The 19,638-nt window shown below is 50.5% G+C and overlaps 8 protein-coding genes across 8 annotated transcripts; 4 read left to right on the top strand and 4 right to left on the bottom strand.

Moving 5' to 3' along the window:
- Positions 1 to 441: 441 nt before the first annotated feature.
- Positions 442 to 1,167, top strand: N7455_010703 (uncharacterized protein; the record flags this gene model as incomplete). Its single annotated transcript, XM_040952899.2, has 2 exons — positions 442 to 798; positions 929 to 1,167. The coding sequence occupies 2 exons, from the start codon at positions 442 to 444 to the stop codon at positions 1,079 to 1,081; spliced, it is 510 nt and encodes a 169-aa protein (XP_040816650.1). The 3' UTR covers positions 1,082 to 1,167.
- Positions 1,168 to 1,278: 111 nt separating this feature from the next.
- Positions 1,279 to 2,967, bottom strand: N7455_010704 (origin recognition complex subunit 2; the record flags this gene model as incomplete). Its single annotated transcript, XM_040952968.2, has 1 exon — positions 1,279 to 2,967. One exon carries the CDS (start codon positions 2,965 to 2,967, stop codon positions 1,279 to 1,281), a length of 1,689 nt encoding a protein of 562 aa, XP_040816630.2.
- A 515-nt stretch (positions 2,968 to 3,482) lies between these two features.
- On the top strand, positions 3,483 to 5,180 carry N7455_010705 (bifunctional ornithine acetyltransferase/N-acetylglutamate synthase). Its single transcript, XM_040953035.2, has 2 exons — positions 3,483 to 4,153; positions 4,241 to 5,180. The coding sequence occupies exons 1-2, from the start codon at positions 3,672 to 3,674 to the stop codon at positions 5,166 to 5,168; spliced, it is 1,410 nt and encodes a 469-aa protein (XP_040816575.2). The 5' UTR covers positions 3,483 to 3,671; the 3' UTR covers positions 5,169 to 5,180.
- A 510-nt stretch (positions 5,181 to 5,690) lies between these two features.
- On the bottom strand, positions 5,691 to 7,408 carry N7455_010706 (translocon subunit SEC61; the record flags this gene model as incomplete). Its single annotated transcript, XM_040953126.2, has 5 exons — positions 5,691 to 5,772; positions 5,830 to 6,905; positions 6,974 to 7,141; positions 7,209 to 7,309; positions 7,399 to 7,408. The coding sequence occupies 5 exons, from the start codon at positions 7,406 to 7,408 to the stop codon at positions 5,691 to 5,693; spliced, it is 1,437 nt and encodes a 478-aa protein (XP_040816476.1).
- Positions 7,409 to 7,975: 567 nt separating this feature from the next.
- N7455_010707 (uncharacterized protein) lies at positions 7,976 to 9,337 on the bottom strand (the record flags this gene model as incomplete). The annotated part of the gene is made up of 1 exon (XM_040953009.2): positions 7,976 to 9,337. One exon carries the CDS (start codon positions 9,335 to 9,337, stop codon positions 7,976 to 7,978), a length of 1,362 nt encoding a protein of 453 aa, XP_040816394.2.
- A 527-nt stretch (positions 9,338 to 9,864) lies between these two features.
- On the top strand, positions 9,865 to 10,818 carry N7455_010708 (putative cyclin; the record flags this gene model as incomplete). Its single annotated transcript, XM_040952886.2, has 2 exons — positions 9,865 to 10,113; positions 10,174 to 10,818. The coding sequence occupies 2 exons, from the start codon at positions 9,865 to 9,867 to the stop codon at positions 10,816 to 10,818; spliced, it is 894 nt and encodes a 297-aa protein (XP_040816451.2).
- Positions 10,819 to 15,233: 4,415 nt separating this feature from the next.
- N7455_010709 (ATG3/ATG10 family protein) lies at positions 15,234 to 16,397 on the top strand (the record flags this gene model as incomplete). Its single annotated transcript, XM_040953084.2, has 2 exons — positions 15,234 to 15,784; positions 15,857 to 16,397. The coding sequence occupies 2 exons, from the start codon at positions 15,234 to 15,236 to the stop codon at positions 16,395 to 16,397; spliced, it is 1,092 nt and encodes a 363-aa protein (XP_040816662.2).
- A 1,532-nt stretch (positions 16,398 to 17,929) lies between these two features.
- On the bottom strand, positions 17,930 to 18,694 carry N7455_010710 (putative cell wall protein; the record flags this gene model as incomplete). Its single annotated transcript, XM_040953008.2, has 1 exon — positions 17,930 to 18,694. One exon carries the CDS (start codon positions 18,692 to 18,694, stop codon positions 17,930 to 17,932), a length of 765 nt encoding a protein of 254 aa, XP_040816384.2.
- Between the last annotated feature and the right edge of the window lie 944 nt (positions 18,695 to 19,638).

The following is a 19,638-nucleotide window of genomic DNA, read 5'->3' on the forward strand; positions in this document are numbered from 1 at the left end:
CAGGTGAGTTGCTTTCTTTAGTATAGCACGGTGGCTATATGTTAAGCTATAAGCACCCATATCTGCACCTGCATCCAAGTATATAAGTTTCGGTCATGCATCGTACATGATGGCCCATGTTACTTAACTAGTTATGTACATTGCTACAGGTCTATTAATCTAGCTTTATATATACACTTCCCCAAATGCCTATAGATCTCCCAGTAGTCTCAACACACATGGTAGAATAATATAACAATCATGAATCTAATAAGTTGATTAGACTCTGATATAAGAAAAACAAACAAACTTCGAAGAGCCTCAATCCTTCAGAACCATCCATGGACGAGCTCAGCGATATATGACGTCACCTGGCACTCGTATCGGCCAAGGGAGCACATCTCCACCAAATCCGACTCTCCAACTCCCTCAATTGCAAGAGAGACAAGCAAAACAGACACAATGTCTTTCAGATTATTCACCCACCAACCCGCCACCCTCCTCCGCCTGGGTCTAGGCGTCGGCATCGGTCTCTCTGCCGCAACCATGCACCCCTTGTCACCTTTCCGCGCCGCCCCAATGCAATGCCAGTACGCCGTGCCCCAGCAATCCTTCAGCAAAGATTCAGACTGGGCGGTTAACCCCGCCGAATCTGCGGGGCAGAAACAGGCCCGTCCGCGGCGGACTGGGCTGCTGAACGCTGAGACTATGCGCCAGGTTAGTTTGGGGAGTGTGTTGGGGCTTGTTGCTGGCATTGGGTTGAGAGCATTTTCGAAGGCTTTGGTTGTTATTTTGGGAATGGGGGTTGTTTTTGTTGAGGTATGTATACGCTAATTACCGTTGACTTGGCCCTTTCCATTGGCTTTGTCGAGGGTTTCGCTGTCCGAGGCTATGGGTTAAAGATGGGTATACTTGTGACGATACGCTGATACTTTCTTCCGAACCATAGTTCGCTGCATCCAAAGGGTACAACATTCTTCCAATCAACCGGATTCAGAAATATGTTAAACGCGTTGATCTGCGCCGCGCTATGAGCGAGAAACGGCCGTTCAAGATGAGTTTCGGTGCTATGATGGCGATGGCGGCATTTGCGAATTTCTAGACTTCACTTGTTCGGTTAGACGGATAACCTAACGCTACTTGTACATACTCTCGAACAATGCCAAATTGAACTTCGCCAATTGACAAGGACGCAGTTTGGGCTGTTGGACCCCCGGATTAGAATTGGTAAAATGTTCATTCGTACAGGGTATCATGAGTCTTGATCTATTCCACACCAAATACAGGGAGGAATCTACGCTACCCCAGCACCAGATCCTCCAGCACGCCCTCCATTTCATCGCGGGACAGTGGCACACCCAGTATCTCCATGCCGCTTGCATCCATGCGCGAAGTGATCATCTGGTGGTCGTGGAACTCCTTCAGCAGAGTACGGAACATCATCTCCGAAGAAGCGACAAACTCTTCCGTTGCCTTCTGGTAAAGCAGACGGAACTCGATGCCAGTTTCATCGCCAGCTTTGCCGCCGCCCTCTGCCTCACCTTCGTCGTCTGACTGGTGGCCGTCGTCCAGTAGAGTGATGAGTTCTGTCAGCAGGAGACGGTACAGATTGCGTGCATTCTCGGGAAGACTCTTGAGCACAAAGCCCACGCCATCTTTCCCACCGACACGGCGGCCCTTACGTCCAAGGAGAGTGTTGACCTCCTCGACGACGTCCGCCTCTGCTGAGAACGGCAGGAAGGTTGTACAATCATGGAAGACGAAATTGAGTTGATCACGCAGACTGATATCCCACATGACCGGGAAGTTGGGGGTATCCGCTGTGACCAGGAGACGGATGCGCGGTGTTGCAGCTAGACGGGCGAGGAGCGCTTGGTTGGCTGCGCGACGGAGAGGCGGGGCATCAATAGAGTTGATCAAAACCGTAACGGGCTCTTCGTGCGACTTGAGCGCAGATTGTAGTAGCTCGAGGACCTCGGTTGGCTGTGCACCAAGCTTGGATGGCGCGTCGTCACCCATTACAGCCGTGACAATCGTGGCGAATATTGATCGGATGGAGATGCCTGGTGTGTAACCATTGACCATTACAATGATTGGAGTGGTAGTGACTGACAAGCGGTGGTTGTAAATCCACTCCGCAAATTCATCCATTAGCTTGCGCTTGGAGCCGTAGCCAAATAGGCAGATGTTGAACCCTTCATCGAACTCGAATGCCCACTGCGGAAAAGATCGGTGGTGCAAGGACTGCAGGTATTCCTTCTCTTCCTTGCACGGATCCTCATATTGTCCAAGTTTCTCAAAATATTCCTCATGCGTTAACAGCGGTACTTTGTTGAGTGTTGCATTTGATGTCTTGACAGGACCGGCGCGGTTCTGGAAGAAGTATCGTTCGTGTGCAGGGAGCTCGCCTTCCGGTGTTGGGGAGCGCTTATTTCTCGCACCTTTCGGTCGTCCTGCACGACGCTTTGGTTGTTTTACTCCCTTTTCAGGGGCCTCTTCTGCGTCTTCGGGTTCTATGCTCTCCGTCAGAGGCTGACCCGCTTTCTCCGTATCCGGCTCATCACCATGTAAGATTTCTTCCGCTAGTCGTTCTGATCCATCCCAAGCTGCATCTTCATCCTGTTCGAATAGCACACGTGCGCTCTTCTTCCGCGCAGACCGGTCTGCATTCTTAACTCGAGATGGGGTCGCTGCGGTTGCGGACTTGGGCTTGGTAGGCGTAGCGAACAAGCCACGAGCCTTGGATTTGTGGGTAGGCGTTTTCAGCCCAGACTGTTGTAATGGAGTCGCGGAGATACCGTTGGCCTTCTTAGGTGTTGATTGACCCCGTCCTGATGGAGGAAGCTCGTAGGAGGCATCGCCGTTCGGAAGTGCGCCGTTGGGCGCGTGGCCGTTCAAGGCGCCATTGGATTGTTCTAGGGCTGTTCGTCTTCTCTTTGGGGTCGATACAGGCGGCTGATCGCCGGCGTCTGAGAGCTTACGCTTCATGACGTTCTAGTCAGATTACAGTCACGTAGACGCGAAGGGGAAAGGAAGTAACAGTACCATCAGATCCGGAGAATGTGCACAGGGTCGGGACGCAAGGGGCTTCCAAGGTCAATAAATTCGAGATCTCGTATTTGTAGGGAGCTGCAGGTCTGACACTGGAATGTAGGGCTTAATTGGGGCTTAATTGGGGCTCGAAGTGCTTGAAGGAATTAAATTGGAGCGGATGGGTTTCTCCGACTCCGCGTCTCCAGGGAGGTATGACGGCGACCATCGTCTACGCTGCCTTGAAATTCAACACAATTTGCGAGATTTTACCTTAGTTTATCCTCATATGTGTTATCTACGGTATTTCCTGGTTATTAGTTATATAAAAGACTCACTTGATTTCTACGTTAGAGCGCTAGACTGGAAAGGTCGCGCAAGTCATGTGCAAATGTGCAGACTAAATTCCAGATTTCTACATGTAGTACGGAGTACTCAAAAAGTAATCCCAATTAAGTAGAAACTAAGTCAAATTCATCCAAGAGATGCCCCAGCTATGTCAATTATAGTGGGCTCATACCGTGCATGCACTTGCCGAGTGGGGAGCTCCCGAGATCGGCTACTTTTTTTCCCTTTGACTCAACGGGTTTTGACTCACAAGAGCACCGCCCTTATAAACAGCTGGTGTGTAGCAAGTCTAGCAATAGAGACAAGACTCACATATGGTTCCAACTACTCAATCTGCCACAATGGCTACCTCTCTCGCCCGCATGCTCAAGGGCCAAGTCCGGTGCTACTCCGCACCGCTGGACATGGCCATTCCGGCCTCCAAACAGCGCTACATCCCCACGACCGGCACCTATCCCCAGGGCTTCCAGGTATCCGGCACCCATGTGGGAGTCAAGGCCTCCAACACCCGCTTCCCAGATCTGGCACTGATCGCCTCCGAAACGCCATGCTCGGCCGCCGCAGTGTTCACAACCAATAAGTTCCAGGCTGCGCCAGTGCAAGTCAGCAGGAAGACACTGCAAAGCCGCAAAGGCAATGGTATCCGCGCCGTCGTGATCAACTCAGGCTGCGCCAATGCCGTCACCGGCAAGGGTGGTCTAGAGGACGCAGTGCAGATGGGAAGAAAGGTGGATGAGTGCAGCGGTGTCGAGAACGACAGCTCGCTAGTGATGAGCACCGGAGTCATTGGACAGCGGTAAGTTCACCCGTTGACTACCATCTATCAATTGCATAGCCCACCCCCCAAGAAATCCCCATAACTAACTAAGAAACCATCCACCAGACTCCCGATCTCCAAGATCCTCGACCGCATCCCAACAGCGCACTCGACCCTCGCCTCCACACACGAAGCATGGCTCACCACAGCCCGCGCAATCTGCACAACAGATACATTCCCCAAGCTCCTCTCACGCACCTTCACCCTTCCCTCCTCCCCAGATCGTACCTACAGCCTCGCAGGTATGACCAAAGGAGCCGGCATGATCCACCCGAACATGGCGACTCTCCTCGGTGTCCTCTGCACCGACGCCGCCGTCGAGCCCGCGGCGTTGCAATCGATCCTGAAACACGCCGTGTCGCGATCCTTCAACTCGATCTCCATTGATGGCGACACGAGCACGAACGACACGATCGCAGTGCTGGCAAACGGTGCCGCAGGCGGCGAGATTGTGCGCGCACCGGCCGCGTCTGCCAGCGCCGACTACACCGCGCTCCAGGGTGTTGTGACTGATTTCGCGCAGGAGCTGTCACAGCTGGTCGTGCGGGACGGAGAGGGCGCTACTAAGTTTGTTACTGTGCGCGTGCGTAACTCACCGGATTATGAGTCTGGGCGACAGATTGCTTCGACGATTGCGCGCTCACCGTTGGTCAAGACGGCTCTTTATGGCAAGGATGCCAACTGGGGCCGCATCCTTTGTGCCGTGGGTTATACTCAGGGTGTTGCGGAGGGTACTGTTGTTCCTGAGCGCACTTCTGTTAGCTTCCGCCCGGTCGATGGCAGTGAGGTTTTGAAGTTGTTGGTTAATGGTGAACCTGAGGCTGTTGATGAGAACCGGGCTAGCGCTATTTTGCAGAATGAGGACCTCGAGATCGAGGTTGATCTTGGTGGTGGTGAACAGGGCGCTGCTGGGTGTGGTGGTGAGGATGCTGTTTACTGGTTCTGTGATTTCAGTCACGAGTATGTGACTATCAACGGTGATTACCGGACTTAAAAGACATTATCTTAGGATTTTTAGTGAAATGATGAATCGAGGGAGTTATTTCGGTATTCAAGGGCTTTCGGAGCAAGGATGCCTATAGGTACGAAGAGTCACTATTAATATGAACCAGGTTGAGGATCATGGCAAGTTGAATATATGATTTTGGTTTTTCTAGACACATATGGTTACAAGACCCAAAACAGGGCACTTTTCATCGCTGAGCACCGTCTATCGAGTGAGATTAGACCCATATGCCTTTACACATGGACATAGGACGTTGACACGGTTGTGTCGACGTGGAGAGGCTCCCCAAGAAGGGACCTCGGGACTTTCATCGGCAGGTTGATCAACCTGCACGACCGAATATCAATCGGTATAGTTCTAATTTAACCAAACAGACGGCGCCGATCCATTCACCCAAAAAGTATAACATAGAGCGGACAGGAAAAAAAAAGACAGAAAGTAAACAGAGAGGTTTCAAAGGACCGGTGTGATCCTATGTCATGCTGCTCGTGAAAATACGGGCAGTCTCGTTTAGCTGCCGGGGACGAGACCCTTGAGGCCAGCGCCAATGTCACCCTCACGGGCGGCAATTTCGAAGTAGCCGTAGATGATGCTGTATTGAGATGTTAGCTGACATGGACGTAATTGAATTATCAACGGAGTAACTTACGTGACGGCAAGAAGAATACCAGTACCGCTGCCGAGGGCACCCATAAGGTCGGAGGCGACGGACAGACCACCAATGCAGGCACCACCGAAAGCAGCGGCAGTGGGGATAACGCGCTTCAGCTCCTTGTACATGCTCTGCTCGCGGTGACCAGACATGACGAGGCCCTGGTCCTTGAGCTGCTTGGCAACGTCACGGGGAGCGGAGCCGGAAACCTCAATCCAGGTCTTGGAGAAGAGGGCGCAGGCAACAAGCATGAAGGTGATGTAGACAGCAGTGTGGATGGGGTCGAGAAGAGCCTCCTTGAAGTTAAGAGGAGGGGACATGTAGTAAGCAATACCGGAGGCGGCGTAAAGCTGAGCAGATCCCTCACGGGGCTCCCAAACTCCGAGAAGCTGGACCAGGATGTTCTCAGAGAAGCGCGAGTACAGCATCTGACTGATAAGGAAGATGTTGGAGCAGAGAGCAGACTGGAGCATGATGGGCATGTTGGAGGTGTAGAAGAGGCGGACGGGGTAAGAACCGCGCATACCACGCTGGCGGGAAGACTTGACGGGGATCTCAACACGGAATCCCTGCAGGTAGATGACAGCGGCGAAGACAAGAAGAGTAGCCAAGAGGTTCATGACGTTGGGCAGGTTCTGGCGGTAGAACGCCTCGTACAGGGCGCGCTGCTTATCGGGCCAGGTCAGGAGAAGGTGGAACAGAGCGATAATAGCACCCTCGAACTCGGGGCCACGGCCGGTGTTGATGGTCGTGGGGGAGAACGCCTTCCAGACAATTGACTCGCAAATGTTGGTGGCAATGAACAGGGAGATACCGCTGCCGAGACCGTAGCCCTTCTGGAGGAGCTCGTCAAGCAGAATAACAACAAGACCAGCCACAACCAGCTGGACAATCAGGAGAACACAGATACCGGCACCGAGGTCACTGGGCTGGCCGTAGAGACCAGTCAGGACATAAACACAGGCCTGGCCGAAGGAGAGAATGATAGCGAAGAGCTTCTGGGCGGTCTGGTAGAGCTCGCGGTCGGTCTTCAAGTCGAGGTTGACATCGATGAGGTGGGTACCGGCAAGGAGCTGGAGAACGAGAAATGTTAGCAAAATGACCGCGAACCATGATAGGGGAGTGCTTTGGAATCGCATACCTGGAAGACCATGCCGGAGGAGATAATAGGGGTGATACCCAGCTCCATCAGAGTACCCCGGTTACTGGCCAGCATCATACGGAGCCAGTACAGGGGGTCCGAAGTGTCGGAGGAGACAATGCCGTAAAGAGGCATCTGACTCATGACCAGGAAGATCATCAGAGTCAACTGTAATGTAATTCTATTAGGATCCAAGTCGAGCTTGCGCGGAAAGGGTGGTTTCAGGGCGACATACACCAGTCCACATCAACTTCTGGTTGAAGGGCACCTTAGTCTCAGGAGCTGCCACCTCCGGGAGGAGGGGCGTAAAGGGTTTGATCAAGTCAAGGAAGCGTACTATATTCCTCCATCAGCATTTGACGATCAATTGAGGCCGATTCGAGACGGATTGTCGCGACCGCGTGCCAGACGATTCGGGGACTCACGGCCGCTCATGGTGGCTATCTTCCTCCCAATCCGTTAAAGAAGAAAAGAAAGCTGGAGTCGAATACCAGCTAAAGGAATGGAAATGAAGTATTAAGAGAAAATAAAACAAAAGGAGAAAGGTGAAGTTGTCGGGAAGATGGGGGGAGGAGGGAAGAAGAAGACAGAAGAGGTTCGCTGGCCACTTTTCGCTTCCGCGCTAATTAAGGCCACTTGGTCTTCGCCGCAACAACCAACTTGGTGACTCAACCAAAAAGTAATGGGATACTTGGAGATAACTGCACTAATCTGAGCTTCAATTCAATTCTCCAGCATTTTCTTTTTCCTGCTATTCTTCCAAGTCCGATGTGTTGTTGTACCCCCCAAGAACAGGGCTACAAGCTATCCCCACACTCCAGAGGCCACGGTACTAACTACGCGATCGGGACAGCTAGGGGTCTACAACATATGGGGTAATTATTGGGAATAATATTGGCATCCATGCCCAACAATAAATATTCCAACTGCTTTGATCATGTATATATATGCCAGCATTCTATAAAGAGTATAATATTGCCAAAAAAAAAAGAAAATCTAGCGTCAAGGTCCAACGAGACCCAGACAATCATCAATGACCACCTCGAGCTCTCCCAATCGTGTCTTCAGGCCCCGATTCTCGTCTTGCAGAACACCCATGACACTCCATGCCTCGGAAGCGGGCACGCCGTAGCAGTTGTTGCAATTAGAACCGTTGCCGTTGCCACCAGAGAAAGAGCTACCTAAACGCGTTGAAGCAAGACCCTTCAACACCCGATCATATGCTGAGGAGCGGGCAGGCGGTGGTGTACTCGTAACCGCGACCAGATTCTTCTGGATTGTAGGTGTTGGCATCGGGCCCGTTGGCGTAGACAGGGCGATCTGCGACATGTTGGGAGACGACGCTGTCAGCATAGAGGTGGGAGACTCGACACCCTCACGCTGCGAGAAGACGCTATCCGCAATGCTCTCGTCACCGGACTCGAAGCCCGAGTCGCTGGTGAAGGTGCTGTGACTAGCACGCTTGCCTCCACGCCGAGGAGTTTGGAGCGCCATGGAAGGGACGTCGTCATCTGGATGCACGATACGCATTGTATCACTGCGACTGCGGGATTCCTCCGTCTTTCGCAGTTGTCTTTCTTGCTCCAATTCCTCGGCCATGGCCTGCATGGCTTTCTCCTGATCAAGCACCTTGGCGGCCATGCCGTCCAGCTGCATCTTGAGATGATCGACTCTGGCACGAGTCTCTTCGAGCTCCTCCTGCTTTCCGTTCTTGTCTGCCAATGCTTGGTGCATGGCGAAGGTGCGCTGCTTATAGGCCTCCTGCATGCGTCGTAGCACTTTGTCGGCATGATCTCGTAGGGCATCCAGTGCCTCATCGTTAGTATCATGGGTTTCGGGTAGTGAGAGAGCGGCAGTGATGTCTAAGTTCAGAAACTCATCATCTGCTGGTTCTGGGAAGTTGGGTCTGCTTGGTTGTCGACGCAGGCCGAAGAATGAAAACCGATTCGTCGGGGTCGAGTTCTGCCTCGTATGTGACATGGATGTTGGAGTTGGGCGGGAATTCAATCCGGTCACATCTGAAGAACCGTTGGGGCCCATTTTCAGTCCCAACTCGACTGGATCTGATTTCCCCTGGAACCAACCTGACAAGACCCTGGCTCTTGCTTCAAGCTTCTTCTTCGGGAAGGTTTCCGTCCAAGTGGTATTCTTCGGGCCTGATATCGTGTCGTTGGTGCCTTGCTCAAAGAGTGGGGGTCTTGCAATATATTCAGTGTTTGCCCGCCGATGTGAAGGCGGATTGTTAAAGTGATTTCGCGAGGTTGGATGGACGGACGATCTTGGGGGCGTCAAGGCAACGGTCTCGTGAGATTGCGTGCCATCGGAATGCAGGGTGACAGGTGCATGAGAGAGATCGGAAGACATGTTCTGAGGGGTTATTTCGACAGAACAAGCAGAAAGGATGGAAATGCCACGTCGATTTGGGCCCAATGTGGCGTTGGTGTGCAACCTGGGGGTGATTTGCAGTAGAGGAGGTATGAAGGCTGATCAAGGACAAAACAGAGACCCCCTGGGATATGTTCAAAGTCAAACAAAAAAGGTTACTCTGTATAGGTAGTTTCAATGAAGTGATCGTGTTTCAAAGTGTTGAGACTTGATTTTTTTTTAGAATTTGAAACCAAAAAGAGACCACAGGAATTGGCGACAGGAAAACAAGAGGCTGGGGAGGAGGAAATAGCGGTGGCTGAACGGCCTGGAGCTCTCTCTCCACCTCCATGATCCACCACATCTTCCTTTTCCAATCTGATTAATTATAGGAAATTAGCATTGCCTCCCACTAGACTTCTTTCGAGTTTGATACCGTCATCGTCTATTTTGCCGCTCCCGCTGTGCATGGTTTCAGCTGCACGAGGATCTGCGTCATCGCACGTTTTCTGCAAACTCCCACCGTCATGGCTCCCAGTCTGAAGCATTTATCCAATGTCCTGGCAACGCCCGACCAACTGTCCAAATCTTCATCCTCCATCGACAATGTCCCATCGGACCTCGAAACCTCCATTCGTTGTGCGGGGGTCCAGCTCACTCAAACTGCCGGGGTTCTCCTACACCTGTCGCAAGATATAATTGCCCAGGCAGTCGTGATCTTCACGCGTTTTTGGCTTGGCGCTGACGGGGGTAGCTTGCGAATCTACTCAGTCAAGGTAATTCGAGCTCCAGGAATTCTAAATATTTATTCTGATCTGATCCGCTAACCGGAGCAGGATGTATCCGCGGCAGTCTTGTACCTGACCGCTAAGCTCTCCTTCCAACCAACCTCTCCACGTTCCGTCCTCAATGTCTACACATTCCTCCTGTCGCAAGATGCATCACCCTTGTGGTTTGTGAGGCAGAGCGGGGCTCCTGAAACCCCTCCATCTCCCGAAACGTACATCCTTTCCGAGGGAGGCTACCAGTCCGCCCGGCTAGTCCTTCTCCGCACCGAAACGGTTATCCTCCGTACTCTAGGCTTTGATACACATGTCGCCCTACCACACACCATCGCTTTGACATATCTTCAAACTTTGGGTGTGGCAAAGCCCGCTGTGGCTCACCGGGTCATCCAGCACCTCAATGCGGCGCTGCTCTCACCGCAGCTTCTCTATGTCACCCACCAACCAAATGCCTTGGCTGTGGCTGCCATCTACCTCGCCTCACGCGAGGAGGAGGTCAAGCTTGTGGATGGCGAGTGGTGGGAAGTCTTTGATGTCGATCGTGAAGAGCTGGGCTTTTTGGTCGTAGGCATGAAGAGTACAGAAGGCTTTATGCGGGCGGAGGTCAGTCGGTGGAAGAGCAGAGCTATCCCAATGGTAGTAGATGAAGTGGATGCCGAAATTGAGCGGAGGCGAATGATGGAGGAGGGTGAATGAATGTGCTTTGATCTTTGCCGAGAACATCCAATTCCAAGATCAAAGGTTTACTAGGAAGGATGTTCTGGTAGAAGCTAGCAAGCTATCTACTAAATCATCTACTGCGTGGTGGCAGGAATGCTGCCGATCAACGGAAGGCCTAACCGCCAGATGGCTTGCAAGACCCTGCTGCTCCACCCAGAAGGAATAGCAACACCCAACACAGGACGGCCTCGTCTCTGCGAATGTGGCCGAATATGTGATCAGAGGATTAGCTGTTTCCACAGCATTGGACAATTCCCAGGGGATTCCGCGGCCTGTCCAGCTGAACCTATATGTGACATACCATATTTTCTCTTGTGGCCGTAAGAGTCAAAGTAGATGTATGAATGCTATTCCAAACTGACACGATAGCTAGTTAAATTGGTGATCATAACTGAATGACATGGATGTTTCCACCCCTACTCCATATGCTCCGCTCGAAAAAGACCCTCAACAGCCTGGTGATTGCGTCCTCCAATAGGCGCTCCACATTCAGGGCATCTTGCTAGCTGCATCGGCATACCACATTCGCCAATGGCAAACTGAAGAAGAAAGACACAAAATGTTAGCTTTGTATCTTGTTAATATGGCGCTAATAATTCAACTCACAGGATGTCCGTTGATACAATTGTACCAGTGCCCAGAGTTAGTCGCCATGCCTCCTCGCCCGCCAACCATGGCAATCTTGATGTATGCAAGTTCCTCTGGCGTGACCTCTTCGTATCGAGGACCTTCAGATAGACGATTCATTTCCTCTATTTTCTCTCGAAGCTCTTCACAATTACCCAATTCATCACAGAGGTGCAAAGCATCGACAAGGAACTCACGTGCCGTATTCCTGCGGTTATCACGCGATTCTAACCCCGTGCTCTTTTTGGGTGGTGGATGGGTCCGATGGTACCATTCGAACAATCCGGATACCTTAGCAAACGCAAGGGTTGCCGTACTGACGATACGGGAGAGGCTCCCACCCTTGGCTTGGATGATCAAATCCTGACAGTCCTCGAGGAACGGTATTGTGAGCTGATTAAGCTGAACAATGAGGATTGGCTCCTCGATCTTTGTGTTTGAATTCAACAGTCTAAACTTATCGTGAAGAACGAATTCTCGGGCCTTGATGGAGATCAACCGTGCGCCAAGAGTTATCTGATTGTCAGGTGTGGGTGTGGATATTCTCAGTCTTTCAAGTTGATGGGAGATAGAGATGGCATCGTCATCTGGTGGCCTTTGACGCAAAGCAATAGCATCTTTGAGTCGCTTCGTCGGTTGATGCTCCATATCCATCATCTTACTGAGGGATGCAGCTTCCTTTGAGAGGCGCACAAAGGCCACATATCTGTTCTTGATCTGTGCTTTGGTAAGGCCAGTCGGTCTCACCGTCGTGCCTTTGGCAACAAGCGCATCTGCGAGGGCATTCAAACGAGAATCAAAGGCTTCAAGATCGCTGCGTCTTTTGTTTAAGAAGCGCTTGCATGTTTCGTCCATAACAGCTCGATTGATAACACGATTGTATCGTTTTGTTACGAACTGACGAATGGGCTGCTTACAATCGGGACATGATGGCATGGTGCTGGCAAGAGAAACAGAGACATCCCGTAGGCCGTCGAACTTACCAGACCCATCCCTTGTATACACTTCATCTAGGCAGACTAGACCGTCGACAGACTCACACGTAAAGAAGTGACCGCATCCGAGGACGACAATTGGACTCTCATCCAGGTTGATTTCAGAATACGATTTCCATTCAGGGAAATCGACACGAGCGTCTAGCTTGTCACCGCATTCTTGACACAGACCACTTGGACAGTCTTCCCCGCAAAGGCTTGGGCACTGATGGCCACAGTCGAGAATTCTGGTGCATCGCTCATCGTGCGGAAGTCTGTCACACGGTGCTGCACAAGGCATCGAACAGGAGCCTTTATGGGGACAAACCCAAGTGCATTTCTCGATACATGGTGCACATACCTTTCCGCAGGTGGAAGCACAGGCTGAGTGTGAGCATCGAACCTTTTTGATGTCAGCAAAGTACAAATGATAGTCGGCCTTGTCATGTCTTTTTTTTTGGTTGTCTTTCAAAGTCGTCTCAGACTCTTCTCAGACTCTTCTCAGATGTATACCAAGGCGGTAAAAAGAATGTATACCCAACAAGATCAACTCGTCCCACATTTCGCTTCACAATTCCCACAGCTTTCACCATCATGGCATACCTTCAAGCACCTATGACTGCAGACGCCGTGTGGACGATCGCATTTCTTTGTGCATCTTGGATGCTTAAACGACACCACACCATCTTCGCTTTTCTTCGAGCACTTCCCACAGACGCCTCCACAATTATGACTACATCCGAGAATCTTGGTGCATGGCTCAGTGCAACTGAAAATCTCAGACGTAACATCAATAAAGCAGGCGAGTCGGAGGACATGGCCACACTTGGTAACAATCTTGTCAACTTTGACGTCACACTTGATAGATTCTAGGCTTCGCATCTGGTGACACATGAGCGTCTTTTTAACATGGCCACAAGGAAGCATCACGTCGGAGATTTTGACCATGCAAAGACCGCACTTAGTGCCAACAAATGAATCAACAGAGAGGCAATCCAAAATGGAAGGATGGGTGATGACTTTGAGAAATGGCTGAACATAAGCGGGAATACTGCGAGTCGAATATTGGCCGGATGTGTCAATAGTTGCCAGGATGAACCCATGTCCACCAAGATCGTCATCCACAAGGTCTCTGACAAGGAGCTGTTGGTCCCCTGCATTCTCGCTATCAAGAATATCAATCGCCCCTTCCCACAGTTGAAGAATCTCTTCCTATCTCCTCCGAGATCTGACACCGATAAAGCCTCTTCTCATGATTTTATTCCAGTCAAAGTATCGTTTCCGGGTACTCGGATCATCAGTCGTGGTATTGGGTTCAGATCCGCTAGCCCTTGTCAGGTCGTGAGAGAATTTGCAAGTCGAGCCATAGGTACAATTGCCACGCTGAAATTTCCTGCAGATCTTGTCGCTTTGAGTACGAGTTTCGAATTTATTCGGCCGGGCTGGGTTGCTGGTACGGCCTTAGCCTCGGAGTCGCCGATTTCCACGGCCAGCCATAATCTTGAAGGGGTAAGATGAATCCTCCGCTAGGGTATGTCTCTTATATCTGCTGTCTTCCAGAATTGCCCTAGGTTGATAGAGAGATACTTTTCTAAGAGATGTGAGGTTTTCTGATCAGATAGCCAATCATTGGTGATGGTGAAGTAGGAAATGTTGAGCAAGTAGGGAAAAAGAGGACAGTTGATCTCTTAGGAAAGTGAGTGTCCGGCAATTTAATTATAGGCCATGGGGTCACTGACAAATAAGATGCATTTGCAAAGAGCAAACGCCAATATGCATGCCTTAGGTTACTCACATTATCTTGTTTAAAATTGTTACGAATGGCACCTCATTCCTAACCTCAACTTCATATATTTTGCATAAAAGGTGGGATACACTACTGAGAGTTAAATAGTAAGGGTGCTGTAGACTATGGAAGCCCTATATGTGGACATAGAGTACGTAGAGAAGCGCATCTATGAGAAGGGCTAGGATTTTACAGACTAGAATTGCAAGAATCGTCACCATAGTATCCATGTGTAGTTAAAATGGGGCTCCCAAGCAATAATCTTGCTTTGAAGTACTGTTCTTAACAGAAAAATATCCTTGTCTTAGTCTAGGAATTGGCTAGATATGAAGATGGTGTTCGCTCTCCTTCTGTCAGGCAAATACATAGTTCTTCGTACATTATACAGAAACTTTCACATGACTAAGATACATATTCTCTCTGACAAGAAGAAATAGAGATTTCAAAAGAAATGGAAGGATGTTGAGTTGGAATAGTTCGCGGGGTGAAGCCACTGGAGACAGAAGTGAATTGTGTATTTGTTAAGGTTCCCGATGTCTGATCTTTCATTATTTCCAAGGTTTCGAGTAAGAAAGAAGCCACTAGTCGCTAGGCAATACAGCACATCTTTGCACATCCTAGGTAGCTCTTCGGCCTAAAACTATCTAGGCATCCAAATAGAAGGCTATGACTTCAAAGGTTTAAAGCTCTTCGGTTATAAATGGACATAATGAGGACCCAGATCATTTCCCCATATGGTTATAGCATGTCAATGTAGTATCCATGTCTGTTCATCCTAGGTTGACATTCCTTGTCGAAGATATATATCTCTCTACAACATACTCCGTAGTATCGGTTTAGAATAAAATAACGTTCTTATATAAGCACATAGGTACCATCACGTGCAACCATATCAGTTCAAAATGACGCTCACGCGGGGCGGGTCATGTGCTCCACCGCTTATCATTTACCTTCCCCCGCCGTTTCTCTTGTATCTCTTTCTTCACTCTCACCTGTGAAACACTATGAATATCCTACACTCTACACTGTCAACTTGGCGGGACCGCCTGGCCCCGGTATCACGCACTTCCACCTTCCGCAACACTGGCCAGATCACTCCAGAGGAGTTTGTTCTCGCCGGAGATTATTTAGTCTACAAGTTCCCCACATGGTCATGGGCCGACGCATCGAGTCCAGCAAAACGGGTATCCTACCTTCCAGATGGCAAGCAGTTCCTGGTTACACGAGGAGTGCCATGTCATCGGAGACTGAACGACAACTTTGCCGGAGATGCAGGGTTGGAGGATGAGATTGTGAGAGATTTCCTCAGAGGCGGTGATGGCGGCGAAGGCACAGCAGCCGACGGCGGAGAGGATGGATGGTTGCGGACCGGTGGTGGCCGCGACGCTGGGGCAGACCATGATAGGCAAGAAGCTCGGATTCGTGACGTGCGAACCGTTGATGAATCCGGGAACCTGGGGGAGCAGGAGGAGGATGATGATATCCCCGATATGGAGGATGAAGACGATGATGAGGAAGCCATCATCCGAGAGACAGATGATCAGTCAGGGACACAGTGAGTGCTATTTCTTTGTCTCCAACTTCACCTTTATCTCTTTTTCTAACCCGTGACTCGTTATCGCTCCAGATCTCTCCGCACTTATACTCTTTACATAACCTACTCAAACTTCTACCGCACACCTCGCCTCTACCTGTCCGGCTATTTGTCGGCATCCGAACCGCTTCCGCCACATCTAATGATGGAGGATATCGTCGGTGACTATAAAGACAAGACCGTGACACTAGAGGACTTCCCATGGTTTGAGGGCAATGTCAAGATGGCCAGTGTACACCCATGTCGCCACGCCTCTGTGATGAAGACACTTTTGGATCGTGCCGATGCCGCACTCAAGCTTCGTCGTGACAAGCTCAAGCAGACACAATCACGCGAGGAAGCGAACCGCGTTCTCCGGGCAGGCGGCGGGCTGGAGGGCTTGGTAGATGAGACAAAGAATCTGTCCCTCGGGGACTCCCACCACGCACAACCTGGCGGGGACGAGTGGGAGATGCTGCAACATGATGAGGAAGAACAGGTCGCCATCCGAGTAGACCAGTACCTGGTTGTGTTCCTCAAGTTCATTGCCAGTGTGACGCCGGGCATTGAGCACGACTTTACGATGGGAGTATAATTTCTTTGGATTCGAATCCAGCCTCGTCTTATCCGGTCCTTACTTCCCGGGCGGCTATATTCCACGACCGAATTGGACTGGACAATGGCTGGGATCTGGCGGCCTGCTCCCTTGCTCTTGATTTTCGAGATGTGATATGCATGACATGACATGAGTTTGGCGTTAATCTGCTTCTGGGAGTACGGATAATCTCCCTTCCCCATGCCCTGAGTTGCTTTTGCTGTGTATTATCTTCGGTAGCTTTGAGAAGTTTCTCATGGCAAATTTACTACGATCTGTGAAGATTCCAGTGTAGACATATCGCATCGCGAGATCATACATAACCCCTAGCATTTCCGAAGTAAGACCGGAGGGTTGAAACTTGAGCTACGCGCTAGTTTTGCCCCCGATTAACGGGATATCAATGTAAGACTGATTATCTCTCCGGGTATACAAATGCGTTGGCAATATCCCCAACAGCGTACTCCAGGGCCAAAGGTTGATGAATGGTTTCTTAGGCTGCAAAAGTTGGGTTGCTCCTCCGAGCATGTATCTAGCTACAGATTCCCTTAGCTCCTTTCCCAACTCACGCTGACCCTTTCTTTTAATCTCGAGATCACCCATTTCCTCCAAAATCTTCTTTTGAACGTAACCTCAATCAATGGAAGACCCTGTTAGGAAGTCCATCAAGGAGGTCGATGAAAATACATGGCTCATCGGTGCCCTTATTCTTCATCATTATCGCGGATATTCTGATATCGCAACGTGGTACAATCAGGGTGATAGTTGGAGTTACACTCTCTCTGATGCGCTAAACCCATCACCCCCATCTGTGCCTTTCCCCGCGGACCACCCAACCATTGTACTAGTTTACGACGTCGGGGGCAACTCAGCTGTCTGGCCCCTCGGAAATAGTTCTTTCTGCAAAGTCGAATTGCGAGTCAAAAATTTGGGTTAGGGTTATCCAGCAACATATACATATTGCCATGCGAGAGCCTTGATAGTAAGATTTGAGGTGTTTTATATCTTTATCTTGCGACTTTCCTACTACAATAGCCTGAATTAGTTGGCAAGTAGGGGTGCATCAATATTGCGATGGCAAAGCTGAACATTACTATCTACTGGTACTTGAAGAATTGGTCGTATATCAAAGTAGTATATTCGAATTGAGAGTAATAGTATCAAAAGCCGCAAATAACAAGTAACAGTAAACCACATAAGAACTCCGAATAGTGCAAAGCACCGGTGGACGTCAAAAGTGAACATAATGGACAACCATCCGCAGTAGTTAGACAATAGCCAAAAAGGAGTAAATAATAAAGCGCGGCTCTCACGAATGAGCACAGAAGATACAGATAATCTGGGGGTGAGTACACCAGCCGATGATGACAAATTGTAGAGAAAAAAGTAGACAAGGAAGAATATAGAGAGATACAAAGGTCCGATCAATCATTAGATAGACCAACCACGTCGGTGACAGATGGATGGTCTATCCGGGTCGTTTTCGCCGTTTTTCATCGTGTTCGGTAAATGTAAAAGTTGAAGCAGGGACTTTACTGGAAGAAAGCCACGATAACGGGAAGAGCCACTGCGAGGACGGATCCGGGGACCAGAGATGAGCCGGCGTTGAAGACGGGCACGACGGGAACGGAAGGAACAGCGGAAGGCGAGGCCGATGCAGTGGGCACGGCGTGGTGGATCAGAGGGGTGGAGGACTGGGCGGGGACGACAGGCACCCAAGCGGCCGGGGCAGTGGTGAGAGGACCGGAGATGGGGGTGGTGAAGGTGGGAGGGAGGATGGCGGGGACGCCGGTCCAAGTAGGAGGGTGGGCAGTCTCAACGGGGGGAGTGATGGTCTCAGTGGGAGGGTTGACAGTGGTAGTAGGCACAACAACGGGAGGAGGGTTGGCAGTGGTGGTAGGCACGACGACAACGGCAGGAGGCTCAGGGCAAGGGTAGCCGTCCTGGTGGGAGTGCTCGCCGTTGCCAACGTTGACTCTGGGGCCACCGGGGATACCAACGTCAACACCGGCGCCGGCGAGGTGGTCATCGCCTGAGCCAGGGCCGCAGGGGCCGCGGTGAGAGTCGATGAATCCGGCGCCAACGTTCACGTAGGGACCGCCGGGGATGCCGACTTTGACGCCGCTGCCGGCGGAGGTCTCGCTGTTGCCGGGGCCCAGGTTGGTGGTCTCGGGGCCGTGGTTGATGATCTCCGGGAATGGGAGAGCGGGCAGCTGGGGAGCAGAGAGGACGGTGGCGGGGCTGAGAGCAAGGACGAGGCACATGAGGCCGGAGAAGTTGAAAGTAGTGGAGACCATTGTTGCGGTAGTATGGTTTTTGGTGTTGTTTTGGAAGAGAGGAAGATAAAAGTTGTTGATTAAATGAATCCGAAGATTAAAGTTATAAAGTGATTGAAAGAGAGTTGGAAAGAGAGAGAAGAGTGAATGACTGTTTAGAGACTGTGATGATTGATGAAGAATAGGATATGAGGCGTGAACAATGATCCTTATGTACTTTTTGGCACCCATGCAAAGTATACACTTGAACAGTATCATGGGGAGAGCCAAGGGCTCTATCCAAGACCAGATTGAACCAGATAATTAGATTTCTGCAAGGCACGAACTAGTCCTTGGTGGTACTCATCTAAAAAAAGCCACAAGGGCAGTGATCTGCAAGGCACAAAGTCAACAGCCACTGCCGGGAAAGAAATCATGAGAGACATCAGGTCTTAAGGGGTCTGGAACCAAGTAATTGGTGGAAATTAGGGCATGCAAGCAGCATGGTTCGATAGGAACGAGCTGCAGCTCTGTCGAGAGACTAGATGTGCCCTGGTGAGTAGTGCAAAGTTTATTCCCGAGCCTTCCCCGAGTATCCGAGCTTTCGTAGCCCAGCTAGGACAGGATTAGTGGGATTTTCATTGTATGGGATGCAGATGGAGTACTTTGGGGGAATTGGAGAACACGTGTGGCCGAATGGGGAAGAAAGGTTGTATGGATGCAAGGGATAGTAGCCAATAAGGCACAGAGACACTAAGATCCCTCTCTACAAGAAACTTTTCAAGGAACCAATCAGGACATTGGACTAATATTGAATGCATATATATCACACGCAAGGAACTCAAACACAGGCGAGTCCATATGCAACTTGCTAGGGCTGTTGGCCGTTGCCTGTCAAATCAGGCAGGTCACCCTAGAAACGAAGACTGACCTGGAAGAAATCTGAAATATTTGAAACAAATGAGGTTGTATTGCACATATCGGCA

Source organism: Penicillium solitum, assembly GCF_028829755.1.
Source record: "Penicillium solitum strain IBT 25940 chromosome Unknown utg000008l_segment0_segment0, whole genome shotgun sequence".
Lineage (NCBI taxonomy): Eukaryota > Fungi > Ascomycota > Eurotiomycetes > Eurotiales > Aspergillaceae > Penicillium > Penicillium solitum.